Raw genomic sequence first — 24,786 nt, 5'->3', positions numbered from 1 at the left:
TTGAGCATGCACGAAAATATCATCTTGAGAAAGGACTTGACAACTTGTGAGAATCATTGAACTTGAATTGTTGCATTTCCAGGAAGGAGGGATGGAACCGATGCTGATGAGGTTTTTGCCGCTGCAGACGCTGGCGACCTCAAGCCCTAGTACATCATTGTCCTTACCTTGCATCAATGTATCCATTCCCTCACTTCAATTTGTGCCTTCGACCCTGCCTCTCGCTTTTGGAACTCAACGTCTTTCGCATTGGCTTTCGCATCCTCGATGTCGGTTGCAGGTGTTTCTTCGTGGTCGGCTCCTTCAACGTCGAGATGGTCAACACCATATCTTGGGAGGTGTATAAGCTCTTGCTGATTCTAATCAAAGACTTTGGCACCCACACCTGGCTCTCCAACATCACCGTCACTGACAATTTACTAGAAAATGTTGTGCTTTGTTTGCTAGATTGGCATCTGGGAAAGTGGGGACCAAACAGACTATCATTCATCATTATGGGAAATCACATGGCTTTTTCTGCCATGCCCATCCCTACCAACAAGGATATTTGTCACATGTCGAGTCATATTGTAAACTATGGTTTCAGCCCTTTTTCTAGGGAAACTATTGAGCTTGCCCTTACCCTAACCTGGAAGACCCTATCAATTGCATGTACGACAGATTTGTCATATTCCACTCCTTGGTTTTGGTTATCTTATTGTGTTTCTCATGCATTTTATTTGATTGAAATTTCAGCTATCAAAACAAACTTGTAGATGTCTTCTACAGCTAGTGTGGTGCTTGCAGATGTGTTCTGCAACTGAAAAAAGAAATTTTTTATCCGTGTGATTTGGATAGAAATCCTTGGTCTGTATGGCTTGGGTAAGAAATCTTTGATCTATGTGATCGGATGCTCAATCTGAAAGATTGTGATTGAAAGGTGTAAGACTTGATTCCTACCATTTGGAAAGGGATCCTTATAGTGGAAACCCTTGGCCTATATAGCTCTGGTAGTAGCCGTAAGATTGGTGAATCCTGACCACTCTAAAATCGATTGTGTCACTATCTCTTACTCTTGCATTTTGTTATTGCATTGTTATTTTAATTATTTGCTACATATTGCAAAACAATGTAAGAAAGCATCATCACCCAATTCACCTCCTCCTGGATGTTGCCATTCAATCCTATAAGGAGTAACGGGGCCATGAGCCCGAATGACATATCAAGCCGACTTGAAGTTGAAGAGGCCCAAAGAAGAGGCAAATCAAGAAAAAAATATGACCACTATCAGTGGGCCTTTTGGGGATACCCGAAAGCAGACCAGATAACAGACAACTAGGGGTAGGAAAGGGGGGAGGGGCAATCATCATGCTGAGAAATGTCTAAAACCATGGCAAACCGTCATAGCCGAAGTTGTAAATAAATGTCAACGACTAAACGGAGGGCTCCCTGGGAATGTCAATGGTCCAACTATTATCCAGTGGAGGCACCATCATCAATAAAGGAGTTGATGACCTCATAAGCTAGGGTTTAAGCTTCAAAACCTTTTTCTAGACCCAAGAAGCATAAAAAATAAAGGGAGCAATCCAAATAGAGTCATTACGAAGGAGTCTATAGTAGACCCAGCAAACTTAAATACTTTTCTTCTTGGCCAATAACAACCTAAAGAAAAACCAGTAATGTTCTTCAAACAAGCCCTATCATTCTCAGAAACCCTAGCCAAGAACAAGAGAGATTTCAAAAGATTGATATGGAGGCCCAACATATCTTCAAAGTGGTGCAAGCAAGACATAGAAGCCTTAACCAAAGGGAGATCGGCCTTGGAGAAGATAATGAAATCATTAGCAAAGGCCAAATGGGAGATCTTGAAGGCCTTACGTTTAGCAAGGCCTTTGACAGTTTAAGATGTAGGAAAGGTAGCAAGAAGAAAAGAAACCAACACGGTAATTGATAAACACCAAGAAGTGGGAGATGAAATGCAGTAGAAGTTCTAGATAAAGGCATGAGAAAGGACATCTTGTGTATCTTGACTAGATTGAATATCTTAAGATAGCAAGGAGTAAACATTTCTATCAAAGCCTCTGAAAGTCTCATTGCAGAAAGGATGTTAGAAATACTTTGCCAGAAATGAAGGCCAATTAATGGTCGCAGAAAGAGCCAAATTGCACATGGAGTCAAATGGAAACAAAAGCCAAACTTTTTCATTCAATTCATGATTTTATTGATTCAAGTTCTGTAATCTACTAGGTTTATCAAAATCTTAGTATTTATTTAGAATTCAAGTTCTGTAATCTGTATTAGTAGTTGGTGGGGGCACTGTAAAACATAAAAAGCCAAATCTGTATTAGTAGTTGGAGGTTCAGTATTCTATATTATTTACTACTGGTGAAGTGTTTGTTGGGGGGGGGGGGGGTTTATTTTGGATAAATCTTTGTGGATGATTCATGAATGCTAAAATAGTGTCTCAACCGAATACAAAACCTAATAAAAATCGACATCGAACCGGTTCAATTTTCTTGGAAAATCAAAGCACATTCGCTCAAGGTTGCACATAGTGCAGGATTTTCATCCTCTTAAGTGCGGTCCATACTTAATAATCCAACCTTCAATCAAAAAATAAAAAATAAAATAATAATTCAATCATAAAAATATGAACAGTGATGTCTTTTTATCTTTTCAGGTATTGGATGAACGATTGGATTCTCAAGTATAATGCACTAAACTATGCATCGCAATTGAGAAGATAAATTTCCCTTCCCCCAAAACTTTTCCTTCTTTTTATCGACTTTTTATGCATTCCATATCTTGCTTTTCTTTTCTACCATGATACCATCAATGGAAAGAGTGAAAGTTGCATGAGTGACAGTCCACTTTGTAAGCATTTCCATGCAAAGCCAATTAGGTAACCCAATATTGTTGTGTTGATGTGTAAAGCATTGGGATTTTCTTTTATCTTATTTTTTAGTCATGCGACTTACTCTTAAGTATAACTAATTTAGTTGAGCTATATTTATTAGATTTTACGCCTTTTCATAGGGTGTGTCGGTTATTTCGTGTGCGATTATATTTGGACACAGGTACACGCCCCGTTGCGCGACTAATTACCGTTCTTTATCCCATTTTTTATGTAGGCTTTGGTTCTACCTTGACCTTGTAATCATTTTTTGAACAACTTTTTCCACTAGTGATACTTTGTTTGGGCCAACAAGTTAATAGCTGGTCTTCTTTGGCTGGCCTCAAGATGGGAAGCCTAACTATGCATCAAATAATCTGAATGCAGGCCGGCGAACAGTGTTCGCCAAACGGTAATTTATATATTGTCTGTTGCAATATATAGGGCTGGTGCAACAGCTATTGTGCTATATCTTTGTCTTTTTTTGGGTAATAAGCTATTGTGCTATATCGATCACCTCCCATAATAAGAAAAATAACTATTTTTAATCAATAAGTTAACCCACTATGATGATCACTAATTTGCAGTTTTCACATATCCAAATTGTTATTAGCAAAGCAATCGTTTTCATATCAATTAACTGTTGGGATTAGTTTTAAAAAAGGATAAATTACATGGCGACCCCCTGAGTTTTCCCTAAATACAATATGACCCTCTGTGTTTCTAAAATATACACTCAAACCCCCAAGAGTGGATGGTGTTAAGCATTGGTGTTAAGCATAAAATTGAAATGGCAATTTTGCCCTTCAATTAAAACAACTCCAAATCCCCCTCTTGGAGACCTTAACGGCCACAGGAGGTTAAGGGATCTGCAGTGGCGACCTCTAGAGCTGACATTGTCCTATACCAGTACCAATGAGTGCTCTGCAAACTCCGGCAACCCTCTAATGAGGACCCCATAGGACGGAAAAGAAAAAAATATACACCCACCATTTTCCGATTTCATAAATCCAAAACCGCAAAAACCAGTGGCTAGAATGGTCATTGTAAGCCACGAAAATAATTGACGATACCTCGGATGAGTCCAGTGACAACCCTCTTGGGAGGATCCAACAGGCCAGAATCAATCCAATTTCAAATATAAGTCCTCCATTGGTGGTGATCTATAGAGACGTTGCCACCCAGGATTTTGCAGCCTACAACATCACTGGCCTTCGGCGTCCTTCTGATCAGGGTCCTGAGACCAGAACGCAAAACCAATGAACCCATTATATTTTTTCCTTCGGCATCCTTCTGTTCAGGTATCGGAATATTTGACGGCAAAGGCAGCGGTTCGTAGAAGGGGACAACTCATGTTGGTGGGCAAGTGTTCTCATAAAATAAAACTAGGTTGAGTTAGGGTTTAAATTGCGGAGTTGCAGAGGGGTGAGGGCGGATGAGGTTGCGGGAAAATGAAATAAGAAAAATAAAAAGAGAGTGGGGGGGGGGGGGGGGGTTAAGCCTGCGTGGATGGGGTTGCAAAGGGGTGGGGGCAGGTGAGTTTGCAGGAGGAAGAAGAAGAAAGCTAGCAGAGACAAGTAACAGAGACGATAGTGTGAAGTTTGGGCGTTGTCCTATGGGCAAAATGGTAAGCTCACACCCCATTGGGTATATTTATCATTTTAAAGCATCAATGACCAACACGTCAACAACTAACGAGAATGCTCTAATAGAGTGGGGCAAAATGTAACAAGTAACCTAAACTCAAGGGGTCCGAGTGTACATTTTAGAAACACGTGGGATCATAATGTATCTAGGGCAAAACTGAGGGGGTCGCCGTGTAATTTAGCTCTGCAAAAATGGAGAAGATTTGATACTTCCTCACAGCAGGTAGAAAAAAGTGCATGAAAAAAGAAGATTTTCTTATTGACAAAGTTTTCCTCCACCCACAGAGGACGGTTCACCCACCATCCTAGGGTTCACAAACCCCTCCTAGGGTTTTGGCATGTTACAACATACCCTCTTGATACCTTTTTCCACCCTCTCCCGTTCTGTGATGAATGGGATCCCATTCATCATGGGTGGAGGGAAACTCAGTCCTTTTCTTATTGACATCCCTCGAGGTATCAAATTATTTGGATCCTTATTTCTTTACCCTTTTAGTATAATACTCTTCTTTTGACTAGGGTGAATCTTATCATTTCATATTTATACTCGAAAAATCAGTAAAATAATGACACAATGATAAGTCACTTTCAAATTATAATACATATATAATCTATAGAGGTGTCGTTAAAATAGTCTTGTGACATGTACTGCTTAGGCCCAAAGTTTTAAGGAAAAAAAACAAAGGGACCACCAATTCAACTAATTTGTAAGGGCTATAGAACATGGTCTTAGGTATCGGTCTCAGCCGATATCAATATAAATATGGATCAACCATATCAGGTCGAATTGGACTGTTTTGCCTTAAAATATTTGTGCGTTGATTTTTTTAACCATTTTACCCTCCCTTATACCGATAAAACCACTACAATATCGGTATCAGGTACCAACGTTACTGCTACGTACATAGTGCCAATCTGACATTGATACCTAGAATCGTGGTATGGAGTAAGAAGAATTTTGGAGGTTTAGTCTGATCAGTTCAGCAAAATCACATGAAATATGTTGATTTAATTCGAGATAAAACAATCTAAAACAAATTAATCATATGATAGAATTAGGAGACCAAATTTCACACATAGCCAATCCAAATTTCAATTTTTTTTTTGATTATGAGCTTGTATAATAGGGGGGGGGGGAAATAGGGGATGGGGATGGGCCCCAAGGTGGCTTGAACTCATGATCTCTTATTTGAGGAGTTGGTCTTTTGCCAACTAAACTGACCCCTTGGGGGTAAAATTTCATATTATTTTATTTAGTAGAAAAAGAAAGACTCTTTTAGAATGACTGATGGCTTGAATCTATTGTGAGTATGATTCTAGGTCACAGTATCAGCAACAACCGACTGATATCAATAATCACACGGATCATTGTATCAAGTTGGATTGGACGCTTTTGCCTCTCAAGATGCCATGCATGATTTTTTTTTTAAGAACAAATGTTCTTTGTGTTGGGGCACAGGATGCACCCAGCACATGGGGGTGAGCGAAATGATCGCCCCGCCCCCCCTGAATGGTCGAAATGACTGCCCCATATGCCTCGGCATAGCCTGCGATCCCAGGCCGAGAACAATCACCCTTTTTCTGTTCCTTATTTTGATACCACCAAAACAATATCGAACAAGTAGGGATATTGGCCAATTAGATCCCAATAACTAAATCCATGATAGTGGGAGGGGATAAGATTTTGGCCTTTGCTTATGGTGAGGCGTTTAAGACCGTGTACAAACAGAGTTTTTCCTGCTTTCAAATATGTGGTCTCCAAACGATATTCTGAATCGGTATTGGATCCGTCGATTCGTATTGATATCGGTGGACACTGATATTGATTTTGACTGATTCATATCAATAGATCAGTATGAAACAAAGCAAAAAATGTTGAAAAAAAAAAAATCTGATTTTTTGAAGAATATAGGAGTAAATCTGTCCGATTCAAACCAATTTGGATCGATTTAGATCGATATCGAAACAGTATCTAAAACCCTAGTGTTGGCAACAAATTCAGCAACTACATCTCAGATGGTTCGTGTGGAGGATTGCGGGCGTGTCAGAGTTGTAAGATTCAATGGATTGTGACCGAATGGATTATGACTAACCTCTAACCAAGAAAGAGTGAGATCTTTCCAATGCCTCGATTTCTCCAAAGACTTTTAAAAATTATAGGAAACCGTAATGGGGGAGAAAAACTTTAAAATCAAATTGCTAACCTTCCAGTTATGAATCTATTGAAATTTTTACAATGTGTCAGCTACGATTGTTGAAGCTTACAATTTGGTGCTTAATTAAAGCTATGTTATGGTAAAACTAAGGTAAGGTAAATTATTTTTGGTAAGGGTAAATGATAAATAAGAAGGGACGGATTTGTTCTTCATTGTCGGCTCTTCTTTTATAATTGCTACTGGTAATGCTTGACGGTCCAAATTGGTACAAACCTTAAAACGCAACAAAAAACATTGCATCCAATGAATTGGAATAGAACTAAGGAAAATCTTAATAAGAACAGATTGACCAACCTAAGATAACAAAGGAATCCTCTACTTCCCAATTTCTTTTCAATCCTTTGGATCAACCTAGACCACTCTAAAGTCTTATTCTTAATAAACAAATCAAAAGAACCAAGATAGGAGGAACCTTTGACATTTTATTATTTAAAAAATTTCTTCATGAATTTTCAAACATGGATTGAGTTTTCCTCCACCCGATGGGAGAAGGCGGGAGGGAATATTAGGAGGATATTTCCAAAAAACATACTAAAATCCTATAAAGGTTTGTGAACCTTAGAATGGTAGGTGAACCATCTTCTATGTCCACTATCACGCGTAGAAAAAAAAATTTTAACTCCACTAAATAAATGATCCAATCCTAAAATATTTGTAATGAAATTCTAGTTAACATCAACATTGATGAGAATCAGTCTCACTCAAAAATCACATTTCCTTACTACATGAGAGACATGGTTGCCTTAATAGTAGTGAAGATTTAGGGAATGCTATTGCTACCCAAGCTTCCTGGTGGTTATATTGGCCCTCTACGACCACCCAATAGAATAGGATAGAGTAGGTACAAAGGTTTTAGTAAGTGGTATTGGTATTGGTATTGTTCTCTATCGATGTCGAGCTAGATCGGCCGTACCGATCTAGATTGGTCCTATTTTCTTTATAAAAAAATAAATAAAAAAAACTTTATTTTTTTACCATATCATACCGATCCACCGATATGGGATCGGTCAGAAATCGATACCGATCTCCACCGATATCGATACAAAGCAAGCGTTCGAATACCAATTCCTCAAACCATGGTAGGCATCGATAAAAAAAAATAATAAAAAGTGAAGACACTTTTGAAGTTTACACTTCCCACTATTGATTGGTGGATTTCTATTTGCTGTTGTACTCATCGTGTGGCGCTGTAGGTACCATGTGTGTCATGTGGGGCTTATTGTGCACACATGGCACCTGCCGCCGCACAATGAGTACAACAGCGAATTAAAATCCATTGATTGGTTGTTATCAACTTGCGGAATGCTTTCTCGACATGCAATATGATACCATGGTGCAGATGTAGACTTACATAGTGGGACCTTTCGTCATCTCCAATTATGGGACCAAAAAGAAACTTCACCCAAAAATGGCGAAGTTTGAACTTTGAATCTCATTAATAATTCAACGGAGAAAAATTTTTCTGGGCCCACCGTAAAGGGTACATGTTAGGTACATTAAACCCTAACCGGTCGTGTGTGTGTGTGTTCCAGTCTTGCAGATTCCATGCACTTCAATGTTAACCATTGGATTGGACATATATATCCATTAAAGACCGTTGATATATATTAAATATTGAAACTAATCTGAATTATAATTCCTATGTAACCCTAACCGGTTCTAAGTTTCTAAACAAATCTCTTAAATTATCTATCCTCTCAAAGAAGAAGATCATATTCTCGTATTTATTTCTCATTAATCAGGGTACATAACTAAGTTTTGAGACTTAATAAGTCCACCTCAAATGACCATCCAATCCATCCGAAGAGAACTTTCTTGCTAACATATGCACTAGCTGAACCTACGGAAATCAGATCTTTGTGAATTGTGATATTGATAACTAGGATTCCTTTAACACTGACTGAGAGAAAATTGTTTCTATATTTAATATAATCAACGGTCTTTAATGGATATGTCCAATCTAACGGTTAGTATTTAAGTGCGTGGAATCTACAACAAACACGACTGGTTAGTGTTTGTTTTTTTTATTAGAAAAAAGTTTCCCATTAAGCCAATGTAGTGTGTGTGACTCTCACATGAATTTACTTTGTATTTACTCTCTTCTTCATTGATCACTGGACTCTATATGGATGATACAATTTCTCACACTACCATTGATGCATGTGAGAAATTCGAATCTTTATTGTCTCACGTGTGGTGCACTGCCTAGTGCACCTACATAGCACATCCAGCAGTGCACAACACTTAAAAGGATAAAGATCTATCACTCTCCTTGTGTAGTGCACCATTGATGTGCCACATAGCTGCACTGCACTTGAGAGGATTTCTCAAATCGGAGAAATTCTCCCACACTCGTGGCATGGGGCCCATGTTTATTTTATGGGAGGAAAGGAAAATTTTAATCTCTCTAATAAATGATAAACTCTTACTCTGATGATCATTTATTAGTAGCACTGGATTTGAGAAAGGACTAGTTTAATAACTCATTTAATTCGCAGATCAAACACACGAGAATAGTGACCCAAGCTTCCATATCCTATATCACACATACCTAGACCTGTTTCTAAGTCCAATTAATCTCAACAAAAACTAAAAGTTATTTTGGGCATCATAGAAGGTGGGACCAAAATTGGAATAACCAAGGAGCCCAGACCCAGCCCAGCCCAGCCCAACCAGCGTCAACGTATTCACAAACTTGGCAGCCTTTCCAGTTTTTCAGTTTTATTACAGAAGAACGCAGAGAGCCGTGCAATTTGTTTTGTTTAGTTTCTCCCCTTTTTTTTTTTTTTTTTTTTTTTTCTCACAAGAAAAAAAAAAAAAAAAAATTTGGTAAAGGCAAGGCAGGAACATCTATTCTTTAGATTCTTCAAGTCACTTAATATTTCTCTTCGTCTTGTTCTGCTCTTACAATTTCCTCAAAACCTATTTTCCCTGAAATGCAACCTCTGTTGGAGTCTCTGGACGTGTTTCATCCGATACCATTTTATCCTTTGCAAGTATCATTAGTATCTGTTTCAAATCAAAGCCCTGATATTGATGTTGAGAATAGTTTTGCACTCCGAAAGCACAAGAAACCCAAAACCAAGTGGCTTTTTGGAGAAAATATTGAATCTCTGTAACTCCATATTGCTGTATTCAAGGAGGGTTTAGTACGCAGCAGCAGAACCCTTTATTTTTCTGGGTACCCATGAAAGGAAATCCAGTTTTTCGCCAAAGTTTTTTTGCATTTTAGAGTTATTATGGATCCTAATTCCGAAATTCTTGAAATTAGCTCTGATGAAGACGGCACTTGGGACGAAGGCAGTGACGATAATCTCGATTGGATTTACGAACTGCTTGAACCAGTTGATGGTGAAACAGAAGATTCAGACGATGTGGTGTTTGTGGGTGAGAACCAGATTTCCAAGCCTACGGAAAGAGCAAAACCGGACTCTAGGGTTGATTTGGACGATGATTGCACTATTTTGGAGAGCGACCCTGATAATTCAGTTGCAGCTGTAAATGACTCAGTGGATGGATCGGATGAGTTGCTTATTGTCGGTGAGAAGGGACAGGTATCGCTTTCTGTATTTCTTCTGAGTTTCTTCATTATTAGTTGGTTGTTGCACTGTGCTTGAGTTCAGTCTATAGCATGATTTAGGCTTTTTGTTAAATTGGGTTAATAAGCATGGGACTTTGCATCCTGAGGTTCATGGTAGCCTCATTCCTGCGTTGCAATGTATTTTATCTCACTAATTTAGAGTTAAGAGTAAAATAATCCTTTACAACGAAATAGAGAGACGTGTGGCTTTGATGTCTCTTTCTCTCTTTCGCTAAGTGTGGGTTTGATCTATCTGGAGTTAATTTTCCAAAATTGCTTTCTGATGGAAGCTTGTTTTCTAACTACTTGGGCAGTCATTCACATAAGTAGGCTAGACAACTCCCACGCTGGGAACCTGGCTTGCATCAGCATACTCATAGAGGCTGCTCTTGCTCAGGGAATCACAGAGCTCCAACCTGTATTTTTCTACACGCAACTCTCTTGCTTCCAGGTTTTTTATTTGTTTTAAATTGCAGGGGATTGTGACTTCTGGTCCCCAATACTCTTGTTCATTTCTCACGCTGCCTGGATTCTCCCTTTTAGACAAGTGTGAGAGTGAGAGTCCATATGGCTTATCTTCAGTGTAAGATGGTTTCAATTTGATTCGTATTTTGTGTGTATATATGAGAGAGAGGTTGGTGTGTTCTAGGTTGGGTTTGATCTGAACTTGGTGAGATATTAATGTTTCACATTGTCGATTGGAAACTGCAAAAACGGGGCTATGGTGGATTCTAGAGATAGTGTGGTTGTGCTGAGCTTGGTGCATACTTTTAAGTGGTTGGTGCCTTCTAGAGTGGGTTTGATCTGAACTTGGTGAGATATTTATGTTTCACATTGTCAATTGGAACCTGCAAAAACGGGGCTCTGGTTGTTTCTTGAGTTAGATTGTTGTGCTGAGGTTGGAAGCATACTTTTAATATCTCACATTTTTTTTCTTTCCTGTTGGAAGCTGCCCCCATATGTTGTCCACCCTCCTCCTCCTTTTCTTTCTTAAAGAAAAATAAAGATAAAAGTAACAGTGAGAGCCTAATGTAAGGGATTATTTCTGTGCAACAAAGATTAACCTAATTGGAGTAATTTCCAAACAGAACAGTGTTTAGAATTTAATTTCTTAAGGAGGAGACTTGACCGTTAATATGCTCAAGAAGTTCATTAAATTCTTAATGACAAGTTTGGTGAGTAAGCAGCATGATTGTGTCTCTGTCAGGCCCAGGTACAAGATAGAGAGGTATCATTTCTTACACGCAGTGAGCTTTCTTCCATGAAGTTGACTCAGGAGATCTCTTCTCCTGTCTAAAGTGGTGTTTTTGGTCAATGGGTGGAAGTCTACTTGTAGGAAATGAGACCCTTATCTATCTTATACCAGACTTGGCAAACACACAACCTGTTTCATTAATGGGTCTGCCTGCATGTATGCCTGGGGAAACCAAACTCGAATAATCCATTGACACCACTACAATCATGAGCTTTCCATTGGCAGGGAGATGCTCTGGATGCAGGATAAAAATGCTACATCAAGTAAATGGAATAGACTCAGGTTCCTTGGCAAAAGGGAGGAAGAGAGGAATGAAGATAGAAAGGGTAGAAGGTTAGAGAGGAAGCTAGAAGGTAAGAGGGGGAGCGGAAGAATATCTAAGAGAAGAGAGGAGCTTCTCTTATATAGAGGTCGGATTTCAAAATTTTTTTATAAAATCCGAAACTTTGCTGACGTGGGGGTGACGTCAGTGAAAAGTGACGTAAGCAGTGACGTAGGGCGGCGATCACTGTTCATGGGTCCATGGTAACGTAAGCAGACGTCGGCTGGGGTCTACTGCTGGGGTCCACAGTCAATCAGACTCAAGGTTGATGTCGGAATCTACGCAGCGAGCTGGAGAGAGGTTCTCGGCGGCCACTTGTTCAACAAGTTCATGGGCAGCCATTTCTTCCAGGGCTTCTTCGACTTCGGCAAGAAGAGTAGCTGGGACATCTAACAGAGTGAGTGTCTACAGATTCTGGACTAATTCAAAGGAGGCGGCGGCAATTTCATCAGGGATCTCGTAATCCATAAGAAATTGGGTGACAAAGATTCATCAGCCGTCGGAGACAAGATAACGGTACCTGGAGCATCCGTTGGGGAAGATGAGTGTCAATGCTTCTTTGTGTAGAGCAATGAGGGACTGTTTGTACAGCTAATCAGCATGGATGAAGTGGTTGGCTATGGTAGCTGCTTCGTCTTCATCGGTGATGAGGGCCGGTTCCTGAACTGTGTAATAGGACGCTGGTTGGAGGTACCAAATCTGATATGGCTGGTAGAAGCGTTCTCTATGTCGCCATCCCAAAGTACTGGTAATGGTGAATTCGAGTCCACTTGAGAATCTCCAATTGGCAGTAGCATGAACGACCATTGTTCTGATCATCATGGGCAATTGGTCGAGGACAGAAGTGCAGTCACTAGAGAAGACTAGTTGACCAACGAGGACCCCAGCAGTAGACCCCAGCCGACGTCTGCTTACGTCACCATGGACCCATGAACAGTGATCGCCGCCCTACGTCACTGCTTACGTCACTTTTCACTGACGTCACCCTCACGTTAGCAAAGTTTCGGATTTTATAAAAATTTTTGAAATCCGACCTCTATATAAGAGAAGCTCCTCTCTTCTCTTAGATATTCTTCCGCTTCCTCTCTGACCTTCTACCCTTTCTATCTTCATTCCTCTCTTCCTCCGCTGTCTCTTTTAATTTTGGTATCGTCTAAACGTGACAAGACAAATTGCACTTGTTACTTGTGTAATGAAAAAGGACACTTCGCTAACGAATGTCCAAACAAATCCAAGAATGCCCGTAAAATGATTCGTTACCTCAACGAATTAGATTATGAAGTAATCTTCTTTTCTGAAGTTTCAGACCCCACTGAACTTCTTTATGAGTTAGTCTCTGAATCCGACAACCCAACGTCTGACGACGAGTCTGACTTTATTTTTATAGAAAATGAGACACAGGAACCTCCTCCTGCAAACTCATCTACCCCTATTGAGATCACGCCTATTTCGGCCTCTGAACTCGAATCTGTCACTCTCAACGACCTTGTGAGAGAAGACGTTTTTTTTTACCCCAATCTCTTTAATAAAATAAAAGAGGTTACGCATAATGAGGTTTACAAGCTATCCAAGCTTAGTAATCTCTGGTCTCGGCGTTATTTTGACCAAGCTTGTAGTAATACCACTGCCCAGTCTACTGATGACGCTAGTCTTGAAATTTCTTTATTCAACCCTGGCCAAATCAAACGATTGGTTAAAAAACATCCTAAACTGAGATACATACACATTGGTCTCATACAGATTGAACTCACTGCTCTTTTTCGACAAGGTATCGACACCCCTGTTGTTGTTGCCATTTTCGATAAAAGATTCCTTCAAGAGCCACTCAACGCTCTTATTGGTGGAATCGAATCCAACCTGGTTAATGGTTCGGTTTGGTTCAAACTTAAACCCAATTTCTTTATCTCCATTCATGACCCCAATCTTTGTGATTCTGTGGTTTTGAAGATAAAAACCCAATGGACTGGCATGAAAGCTGACTGTCATAATCTTACAGTTAGTTGGAAATGTTTACATGAGTTAACTAATGTTACCTCTACTAAACTATTGCCCCCTCCTGTTAAAAAATTCGTGGAACTCTTCGAACCACGACCTTTTGAGCACGAGATACAACCTCGAGTGCTTAATTGGCATGACATCAAATTACCTAGTGAATGGTTAATTACTGATATTTTGGATACTCCTCAAAATATCCGTGAAGAATAAGCACCAACGTTTGAATTTCAATCTTCAGGTAATAATCTTTACTTCAAAAGACGCACACCTGTTCCTAGCATGCTACCGGCTCGACCATCTTTGTCTAGCCAAGGTTCAACCTCTTCTCGAACCACAGCGGCACAACCCTCACCCTCAATCCCTAGGTACCCAGTCTATCTGCCTTCCTATATCAACCCCCGCTTCTATAAAGGACCCCTAAGTCAGGATTATCCTCCTTCAGATCGTGACAACGATTTAGTCGCTGTCATTACTCTATTTAACCATTACATATCTGAAGATTCCGATATTATTTTTCAGACACACCAAAGTCCGAAAAAATATACTCATGTCCAAGGACATTTCTCTTTCCCTGGATTCAAGCCTTATACCCTTGATATCCTTATGGACACCGGAGCCACCGGTTGTATTTGCAAACACAATGCAATACCTGGCCATTACTGGCAAAAAATGGACGTACCAGCCTACGTCAGTGGCATTTCCGGCCCATCGACTACCTTAGAGTACAAAGCTCTAAACGTCCCTATTAGCTTAGGAAACAAAGATTTTATTATTCCCAAAATTACTTGTTTTCCTAACATGCATGGTGATTTTATCTTAGACACAAATTTTCTTTTTAAATATATGCCAATCACCATTCTCCCTCGCATTTTTCAGATTCAGTACTCTACTGGCCCTGTTGAGTTAAAATTACTCACATCTCACTCTTCACAATGTGATAATGGTTTTACCCAAGAACTAATTAATGTCACTACAGAAGAACAAACACATTGGCTTCTTACCCTTCTAAAGCCCAACTTTAGTAATTTTCCCCTCTTATGGTGGGAAAAAAGCCCACGTTTTTGCTCTATCCAGTTGGATAATCCACACAAGATTATCCGTGTCAAACCTATTCTCTATCTGAAAGCCGATATTGAAGAATTTGATAAACAAATCCCTGAGTTACTTAACCTCGGACTCATAGAACCCTCTACAAGTCCACACTCTTGTCCCGCTTTTATGGTACGCAATCATGCGGAAATTAAGCGCGGTAAAGCACGTATGGTTATAAACTATAAACGTTTAAACCAGAACATTATTTTTTATGGCTATTTTATCCCACGAAAAGATGTCCTCATTCACCGTGCCAAAGATGCCAAAATCTACAGTAAATTTGACTGTAAATCCAGTTTTTGGCAAATTAAGCTAACCAAGGAATCCAAACCTCTAACAGCTTTTTCCACACCCTTTAACTGCCATTTTCAATGGAAGGTTATGCCTTTCGGCCTCTGTACTGCACCACAAATCTTCCAACGATGGATTGATTCTATCTTTGGCAGCCTCTCATTTTGTGTTGCTTACATTGACGACATTCTTGTCTTTTCCAAAACTCGCGAAGAGCACACTAAGCATCTCCGCATCATTGGAAATCTATTCCTACAACATGGAATAATTCTTTCTCCTACCAAAATCGAATTAGAGAAACCTCAAATCGAATTTTTGGGATTAGTCTTAACCGATCATGGACTTCAACTCCAAGATCACATCCTCACAAAAATTAAGGATTTTCCTACCACCCTTACGGATAAGAAACACCTTCAACAGTTTCTTGGAATCCTTAATTACGGTCGTAATTACATCAAAGACCTTTCTACCAATGAAAAACGTCTTTTAACCAAATTACAAAAGGATGTAGTTTTTACCTGGACTAAAGCTGACACACAGACAGTCCAGCTAATGTAAGTGGCGCTCCTAATTTTCTTATTGATATGTCTCTAGATAATTAGGAGGGGGCAATAGTTTAGTAGAGGTAACATTAGTTAACTCATGTAAACAAGAAGTATTTCATGGAGAAACCACCAGGCCACGCACCGCTTTATTCATTGGACTGGAGGTAGTGAGCTGTGGCCTGGATTTCTCAATTACACATGGTATGGCTCTCTGGGACATGACTCCCTACAAATTGTTGTCAAGTGGAAACAAAGAAAACAGAGTTTAATGGAAAGTTGGAGATCAGATCTAGAATACCAATCCCGTATGCAGAGCTCAACAACTCCAAAACCTGATTCTAGATCAATTTATAATTAATACTGTCCATAACCTGATTCTATCGACTTCTATATTGATCCTGGTTGTAGTTCTTGCTTCTAGATTCCTTTTAGAACTTTGAACTGCATTACTTAGAGTGCTTGTGCTTTGGAGCTCTTGAAAGTTGGGCAAGAATCTTTTGCTTGTTATTTGCTCCTCCTTTCCGCCTTGAGCACAAGGCGTATTCCATTTAGAAGCCACCATCCCATACATTGCTTGTAGCTAAGGAGTTGTGGCCCATATTTTTTCAGAACTTCTCAATTTGTCATTTTTTTTTGTCAAGTCAATTGATGGTTTAAACTTAGAGTGTTTGTTCTTTGGAACTCGAGCAAGTTAGGAAAAGATTACTTTGCTTTTTATTTGCTCCTTTGTCCCTATTTAAAGACTCTTTTTTTTTTTTTAAAAAAAAAGGGATATTTCGTAGTCAGATTGGCATCAAGGTGACAAGGACTTAAATGCAACTTGCCCTTTGCTCGAAAGTTTCAAACCTGTATTTTTCACCAGTCCTATAGACTGAAGCAGATTATTTCCTTCATTTCACGGGCAATGGGAAATGGCAGCTACCAGTAACCAGATGTCTTGCTCATTTTTCAGATATCACAGCTACCGGATGTCTTACTCGTTATCCATAATCTGTATTTTTTGTATGGTCACATGCTTAGAAGTTTTATTCCCAAGGTGGTAACTTGCTAGGGACAAGCTTCTTGTGTATTTGCAATCGTCTTTTAATCCACTTATTTTGTTATAATCATCCGCTTCTATTGATTTATAATAATGAAATAATAATTGTTGGTGAACTACATTTGAAAACAATTGATATTCTCTTGTTCACCAGGAATCCAAGTACTGGCTTAGAAGAACACATTGATTATTTGGATATTTGTTTTTTTATATGTTGGTGCCTTGCTATTCTAGCACCATAGTTGTCAAGGTGTCGCCTAGGCATCCAGGCTCTTTCTTGGGTCCAAGGTGACTAGCCTTGTTGATGCTTCATGAGTTTACTTTGATTTATGTTTATTGCTTGTTTTTTGACGACTATGCTTATAGTATATCCTATACTTTGTTTATTATAGGCTGGTTTTCTCATATTTAGGCCATTACTAGCATAATTATATCATATTGCATTGATACGACTTCTATGTTACATATAAACATAATACATAAAATTATTATTGCTATATTACATATAGTCATTAATGCACGCCTCGGGTTCCTGTCGCCTAAGCACCCTCCAACGCCTTGGGTCACCTAGTCGCTCTGACAACTATGTCTAGTACAGTTTCAGAAGATTCTTGAGAGTTGCAACCAAGGTTTTAAGTATCTTAACATAGCCGCCAATACTAACCGATACGTATCGTATTTTAAGGTTGTGATACGATACCTTAAAGAAATTGGTATTGGTACATGTAAGAAACCTTATCCTTTATATATAATTAATTGGATGCATTTGTCTCGTCATAGTTAGTTATCCTTTTTATACATGATATATTTTGCTTATTGCTTATTTATATTTTTTATGCTTCAAAACTGTATTCTGCATATATCCTAAGCATTTCCATATGTTTCTTTACCATTTTCATACTATCTTTAGCGTATCTTGTGTCTCTCCGATACAATACGATATGTCTCTTAAAATCATTTTTCCGATACGATACCGGATACTAATACTTTAAACATTGGTTGCACGTAATTGGCATCAGCTTTACTGTTTTAAGGATTTCTTTGTGAGCAGTTCCCCCCCCCCCCCTGTTTTACATCAAAATAAAGGTTTTGTCTTTGTTATGATGTTTTAAAACGTCTGCAACTATTACCATTTGAAAGATCATGTACGCTCTCTCTCTTATCAAGTTGTGTCAACCCTACTTCTCAAATTATTCTTTTTTATTTTTTGCAGCTTGCATGTAGAGACTATCCTCACCCAAGACACCTGTGTGCTAAATTCCCTTTCAGTTCGACTCCGCATGACAAGTACTGTGACCTGGTATGATCTTTCACTCATTAAAGCAAAACAGTAATCTTTACTTAACAGTGCTCTTTCATTGCTTTAGTCTTACTGTGGCTTTCAAATATGATATTGTTTCCAGTTTTTGATTTGTTAAACTCTTAGAAATGCAGTGCCACTGTTACGTCTGTGACTCGCCTGCACCATGCAGCTACTGGGGCACTGGTGTTTGTACTACCGACCACTGTCATTCCACCGATAAAGAGGAGAAATGGAAGGTACAGAGAAAATATTTTAAGCAAGGCATATTACCACCAACACAAGGCCTGAAGCTTCCTAATAACACTCTTTCAGTGATGCCTCCCTTGCCTAATCAAACTCTACCATTCAATCCATTGCAACTCCCCAATAGTGGTTCTGTAACACATTCAGTCTATTCACCCCCTCTCCGTCCTTGCTCCTCAACGACCAGTTTTGGTGTGCCTAGTATCATAGGCCACAGAAGTAATCAGCGACCAGGACTCACCCTAAACAGAAGCAGATGCCCACAGAATTTAAGCAGATCATCGCTGATGCTTGGTACAAATAACCTCATTCGAAGAGAGAAAAACGAGATTGTTGGTGCTTCGGGACCTCAATTCACTACACAGCGGTTTAAAAGGGTTGCATCTGTGCCAACAGTTTTCCCAATGAGCCAACATGGATATGGTTCATGTAATATCAGAAATGATTACAAATCACATCCACTGAGGAACCAACATCCAGTGGTAATGCCAAATGATGAGATCAATGTGAGCTGGCAGGACATTCTTGCGGGAAGTGATCCGAACTTTGGTTCCTGTGAGAATTTCTCCCAGCCTAATACTGGCAGCAACTTCTCAGAATTTCAGTTATATACTAGTTCTCAACCCCATGTATATAGTCAGCCCATTCCTCAATCAGGTGGAGACCAAAATTTGTACCAACATGAGAATTCAGCTCCAGCTGCAGTAAATCCCAGCGTGTCAGACTTCAACTCAGGTTGGATGGATGGTGCAACTCAGGGTGCTCAACATTCCACAGCAGAAGCTTCCCAAATTCAAGGTGTACAACCAACATCTGACCTGCTACCTGTCCAAAGTTTATACCAGAATGAAAGTCCACCTGGTAGTGCTGCAAATTCCCAGTATACTGGGATCCCAAATCTAGCTTCATCAGAGTTCTGGATTAGGTCTCTGGACTATGAGCCCAATTCGGGGATTGCAAAAGATTCTGTGCCTCTCCAGCCCACACCTGTAGAGCCAGCCAGTCTTTATTACGATATGGAAAGCCCTTGGAATGGTCTTCCACATGTCTAGCAAATTCATCTAGTGTTCTGTTACTGGCTTGGGAATCAGGTAAGGAGCCAACCTTATTTTTACTGTGTCAGGAGTTCTTAGGTATAGATGTTTTAGAAGCTGAAGGAGCAGGTATACCATAATCACGTTGACTATTAGCTTGTATTTTGTACAGGATTGGGTGGCCTTGCAATGAGTTTAGTTGTTAAAATCTTAATACTCTTGAAAATCTGAGATCTCATCATGTTTAAGTCTAACAGTGCAAGGGAATAGATGTTAATAGTTCTGGTGTATGGACATAAGAATTGTTTAAAGTTCAGGGTGTGAATGGCTATAGAACAGAGTGGGGATTTCCCTTTGCATAAAAAGGACTGCCAGTAGACTAATTATCCCAATCTGATTATGTTTTTTCGAGATTCCATTTTGATGGTTCAAAATTGTTATTATCCTAGGAAAAAGATTTGAATGTAGCTCAAGGCAGGTGCTCTCGAGGGTGACTTTCTGCTTTCATTTTCTTTTCTTTTGGGAGGAAACCCTAGTTCAGAGTTACTTGGAATGTAGCAAAAATTGGAGAATGCACCAACAGCCCCTTGTTCGGGTGGCTTGCGGCATCACCGAAGAAGAGGCTGATCCATGTTTCGAGTTGAATCGTGGACCAACATGGAGTTTTGTTGGCACATGCTCTAATGAAGGTGTGGTGAAGGCTAGATGCCTACACCAATGAAGGCAATGTAAGTGATGCTGCAAGCATGATATTCATTGAGAAGATTAGGCCGCTTCATTTTTTCTCCACCATGGGTGAAATAAAAACACTCATGTAGGGTATTATTACTCCGTCTTCAATTAGACAAAGTTGAAACTATTTCTCCTTTCATAATGATGTATATCTCACTATCTTAATGAGGCTAAGGGATTTTTCATCCATGTGTCTTTCTCTTCCTATAATAAAGAGACAAATATTTCTTTTCAGACGAGGGAGAAGACAAATAGACACAGGGAAGCACTAGCATATGCCATGCAGCCATGCAATGTTCTTTTCCTCTAAAAAATGTGGCAAATAATAGACAACATTCATGAATGAAGGGTTTGGTATCCGAAAAAATAGTGACATTTACGAATGGAGTCCATAGAGGACGCGGTTCACCCACCATCTTAGGGTTTTAGTATGTTGCAAAAATATCCTCCCAATGCTCTCTCCTGTCTCGCGTTAAATAGGATCTCCATGGGTGGAGAAAAACTCGTTACTTTATGAATTCATGTAGAGTCCTTTCGCCCTTGAGATTTTCACCTTGGTGGTACATTGATGAGAAAATGCAAGGCATATTTCTGTTTCCTTCTTTTTTTTCAAATAATAATTTTTGATAATTAATTTTCCTGAACTATTTATACTTTTCCACATTCCCTTGCCAATCCAAACGTGGGACGTTTCGATATGGACTTCAGGATGCCAGTCCAGGCCCAAAACCATTTGGTATTCAATCCAAGATTTGGATCCGAGTGGGATAAGTGTTAGGTCATTTTTCATATGAATATAACTATTTTTTACTCACTTGCCAAGTTGTGCCAGATTTCATCTGTTACAAAAGATTATTTCTCATAGGATGCAAATAAATTTTAGGATGAACATGGTCAGTATTTCAGCCGTTGGATAGAAATACTCGATTCTCATGTCTATGAGATGGCTGAAGTGTTGCCCTTGTTTCGTACACACGGTCCCTAAATTTTATATTCACATTAATTTCTTGGAGAACACTCCATTGAAACAAATGAGGGGCCTTAGGACCCCCCTTTTGGTTAGAAGTGAAAGAAAAATAACTAGAAAATGGAAAATTTATACATGGCTTTGAGTGTGAGAAAATATTTTAAGACTGAGGTTCTATGTGTTGCACATTGCTTAATACTGATGTGTTACTTCAGATTGATTGAGAAATTGATTTTTAGAGCGAAGTTTTATTTTTATTTTTATTTTTTTTAAATATCTTCAAATGATTCTTGCCTATTAACCTTCTGAAAAAGACTACTTTATTGAAAAAGAATCCTAACACGATACAGAAAAGAATGGAAATCACAAATAACAGTCACATAACGAACACAAGGATTTACGTGGTTCGACAAGATTGCCTATGAAACCCTATACATGAATTTTACTAAAATCAACCCATAAACCAAGCAACGGAATACAAAACATTGTACCCGAAACAATACTTAACATGACTTTTGGATCAAATTAGTTGTTTGTCAAACTCTTGCAGCTCAGTAGACTAAAATATTAAACTACTTCCAGCCACCAACATCTTATGGTTGTTTTTAGTAATATGAATGCTTTAAAGAAATTATTTTTTTTATATGAGTTATATGCTTTATCAAACCTTCTTTTTTTGGTTAAAGGAAAAGAAGAAGTCAGCAGGAATGGTAACACATGAACAACTATTTCGTCTGGGTCTGGTTATTTTCATATTTTAATTTTCTGATCAGCTTGTGATGGAGCTTTCATTCACTTGGCTTATGGTATTAGAATCAATCTTTGCTTGTGATATTTCATGTCTCATCTACTTCTGACTTTAGTTAATGAGGTCGTCAGCCAGTTGAGAAAAAAAAAATTAAAAAAAGGAAACAAGGGGATCTATAGATTGATTAAGACAACAAATGTTAACTATTGAATGCTCACAGTTGAATTAACAACATCCCTTGAAGCTTTGAATTATTTTTTGTTGCTCAATGACTTTGCTGATCTAACTTTTGGATAGAGCAAGTAAGTAAGGAATTAATATTACCTATTTATGTATCTTTAATTATTCCAGTGGTTGCATATGAAGATTAGTTTAATGAATCAATAAAGTCAATTTTCAGATCTCTCTCAGTAGTTTCATCTTACAGTTCAGTTTGAAGGTAGCCCACAATGAGCTATGAAAATGAAAAATGAAACAAGGTATGGCAATTATTAGTTTCTTGAAACAATGAAACTGAGATACCTGAGATCTGGTCATGAAAGTATTAGTTTCAATGGTTTAATGATTTCAATAACTTGTATGACTATAATCAAATGATAAGCTCTGAGAGAGTCGTTTGAGGTGGTATGGTCATGGTCGACGGAGGCCTAGGGATATCCCAGTTCGGAAGAGTAATATGATTTCGATTAAAAGAGCTAAAAGAGTTAGGGGTAGACCTAAAATGACCATAGGAAAAGTTGTTAAGAAGGACATGCATAGGCTAGGTCTTGTACCAAGTATGATCTCCAATAGAGCTTGTTAGAGGGTAAGGATCCATGTAGCAGATCCCATTTAGCTGAGATTCTCTTGATTTGTTGGGCTATGCCTCATTTTCTCTTACTTTCATCTTTCATTATTCATTTTTTTATTTTATTTTTCTTCTTTTATTTGTCATTTTCCATTTTCATTGCTCATCTCATTCCTCGTCTCTCTTTTCCCATCTTTTTATTCTCCTTTTTTGTTTAGACCCCAGTTTTCCCTACTGTGTTTTGTTTGGATCCATGTAGCCGACCTCATTAAGTTAGGATAAGGCTGAGTTTGTTGTTGTAGTTGTTGTATGACGACATCAAATGTCTGATATATTATATAAATGTTTGGCAATGAGCCCATGTTAATCGAACTTAGTTGTTTCTTGCTTCATATATATATGTTAGTAGTTGTTTTGGAGACGAGAAAAATGTTGTGGAGTAACTATTAAACTGATGTTGTAGTACCCATCATTAGTTGTTTGAATCTTCTGATGCTTCTCCATGACCTTTCCTCCTCAATTTAAGAAGCATTTAATATAGTAAACATTCGATTTTATTTAAATATGATTTAAAGTTGGTATTGATTTAGAAGATCTTTTAGTTCTAATATTGTGAAGATGTTGATTCTGTTTACATCAAGAATCATCTGGTTTGTTAAACCACCCCCCCCCCCCCCACATGTGTTTTTTTTTTTGTCTAATCACGGTTGGTTATACTGAGAGTATGATCATATTGAATTTACTCTCTTTTGTACAATAAGAGGCAGTTTTCTTTGTCTGAAAAGAAGCAAAAAATAGTATTATAAAGATTTACTTACCATTCAATATCATCATTACTTTGTCTTATACCGTAGTGACACTTCTGTGTAGCATGGTTACGTGAAGAATATCCCAAAAAAATAGAAAAAAAAAAAATAGTCTATTCTAAAAAATATTGGAATATCTTTTGTCAGCTTATGCCAACTACGAGAAGGTCAGCAACTATATCAGCTGCACAGATGTTTGGTCAATTTATAGGGGAAAATATTTGATCTTTCTTCTTAAATAACTAATGAAGATAATTGCAAGAAAATCTTGTTGTGGCCAAAGTTTGTGAAAGAGAAAGGGAGAGCGATCGACATGTTGTCCCCTTATATTGGCATCACATGTGCCTAAAGGAGGAGATGAGTTTCGGTGGGTGCTGATTCGTATATAGAGAGCACACATCATTAAATTAAGAGAGAGAGAGAGAGATTGTGAGGGGGCATGTTTGTCTTTTTCCCAAAAAGAACCTGTAAACTTACTTTTTAGCCTTTTTACTATAACATACATCTATTTCTTTCAACAAAGGTAAAATCCTTTCACTTCAAATGTGTGTTTGAAAAACATGAAAAAACAATTACAGGTCATATGAGAATGATATAATGATAAATTATTTTTAAAATATTTTAAAAACTTTTTTCCATCTTTAATTTGAAAAATTTTTAAGAATAAAATAAGAGACAATCAAAAGAAGATTACAATTGAACCTATCAATTCACCATTTAGATTACAACAAGATCCACCCATTAGTTCATCTCAGGTAAAAGCTTGTAAGAATTAGTAAGAATTAAATGTTTTTTTTTTTGGGTGAATAAGAATTAAATGTTTGATGGTCTTGGACTTGGAACCAGTCTTCAGTTTTAATTGATTCTAAGCATTTATTTATTTTTTGATAATTAAAAACCAAATAGATTACTCTAAAGCATTTAGTTATGAGTAGACTTTATAAGGATGGCCAAAGGCTTACTGAAGTGGTGTTTTGTTGGAGAATGGGAAGCGGCGAAACTGTTGGTTTGATGTCTCAGAACGGCTCTCTATGTAAAATTAGTACACATTTTGATGTACAAAATTCATTTTATATATGGGAAAAAGATTCCTATTTGGAGGTATTTTCTACGCCCTCTTGCAGGGCACCATGAGATGATGTCTATGCCCTATTTTATATATTCTTGAAAAATAGGGCTCGTACTGTAGTACGATAAGTCAACCATTGGCACTATGGTGGTCGATTTACTCGATTTGTAGTCTCCAATATTCTCTTTTTCTATTTAAAAAAAATACCTGGACTCTTGGGTTTCCTAATCCAGCTAATTCTTGA

The 24,786-nt window shown here is 38.3% G+C and overlaps 1 protein-coding gene across 2 annotated transcripts; it reads left to right on the top strand.

The window, feature by feature from the left end:
* The first annotated feature begins 9,600 nt into the window (after positions 1-9,600).
* On the top strand, positions 9,601-24,285 carry LOC122667007. 2 transcript variants are annotated; one of them, XR_006333745.1, is made up of 4 exons: positions 9,601-10,288; positions 18,067-18,153; positions 18,288-19,504; positions 24,264-24,285. XR_006333745.1 is itself a non-coding variant. In XM_043863151.1 (3 exons), exons 1-3 carry the CDS (start codon positions 9,974-9,976, stop codon positions 19,449-19,451), a joined length of 1,566 nt encoding a protein of 521 aa, XP_043719086.1. In that variant the 5' UTR covers positions 9,601-9,973; the 3' UTR covers positions 19,452-19,740. The 2 variants fall into 2 exon arrangements, 1 of the variants encoding a protein (XP_043719086.1); XM_043863151.1 differs by lacking the exon at positions 24,264-24,285 and having other exon boundaries at positions 18,288-19,740.
* Positions 24,286-24,786: the final 501 nt, after the last annotated feature.

The sequence above is a fragment of the Telopea speciosissima genome, chromosome 7 (assembly GCF_018873765.1).
Source record: "Telopea speciosissima isolate NSW1024214 ecotype Mountain lineage chromosome 7, Tspe_v1, whole genome shotgun sequence".
Classification (NCBI taxonomy): domain Eukaryota; kingdom Viridiplantae; phylum Streptophyta; class Magnoliopsida; order Proteales; family Proteaceae; genus Telopea; species Telopea speciosissima.
The sequence above is the reverse complement of the archived record's forward strand: the minus strand, read 5'-3'. Positions and strand labels throughout refer to the sequence as shown.

Excerpts from the sequence above, each read along its gene's own strand:
- LOC122667007 (XM_043863151.1), top strand. The coding sequence starts at position 9,974 with ATGGATCCTAATTCCGAAATTCTTGAAATTAGCTCTGATGAAGACGGC. Across the intron at positions 10,289-18,066 it reads TTGTCGGTGAGAAGGGACAG|CTTGCATGTAGAGACTATCC; the intron begins GTATCGCTTTCT and ends TATTTTTTGCAG. Across the intron at positions 18,154-18,287 it reads ATGACAAGTACTGTGACCTG|TGCCACTGTTACGTCTGTGA; the intron begins GTATGATCTTTC and ends TTAGAAATGCAG.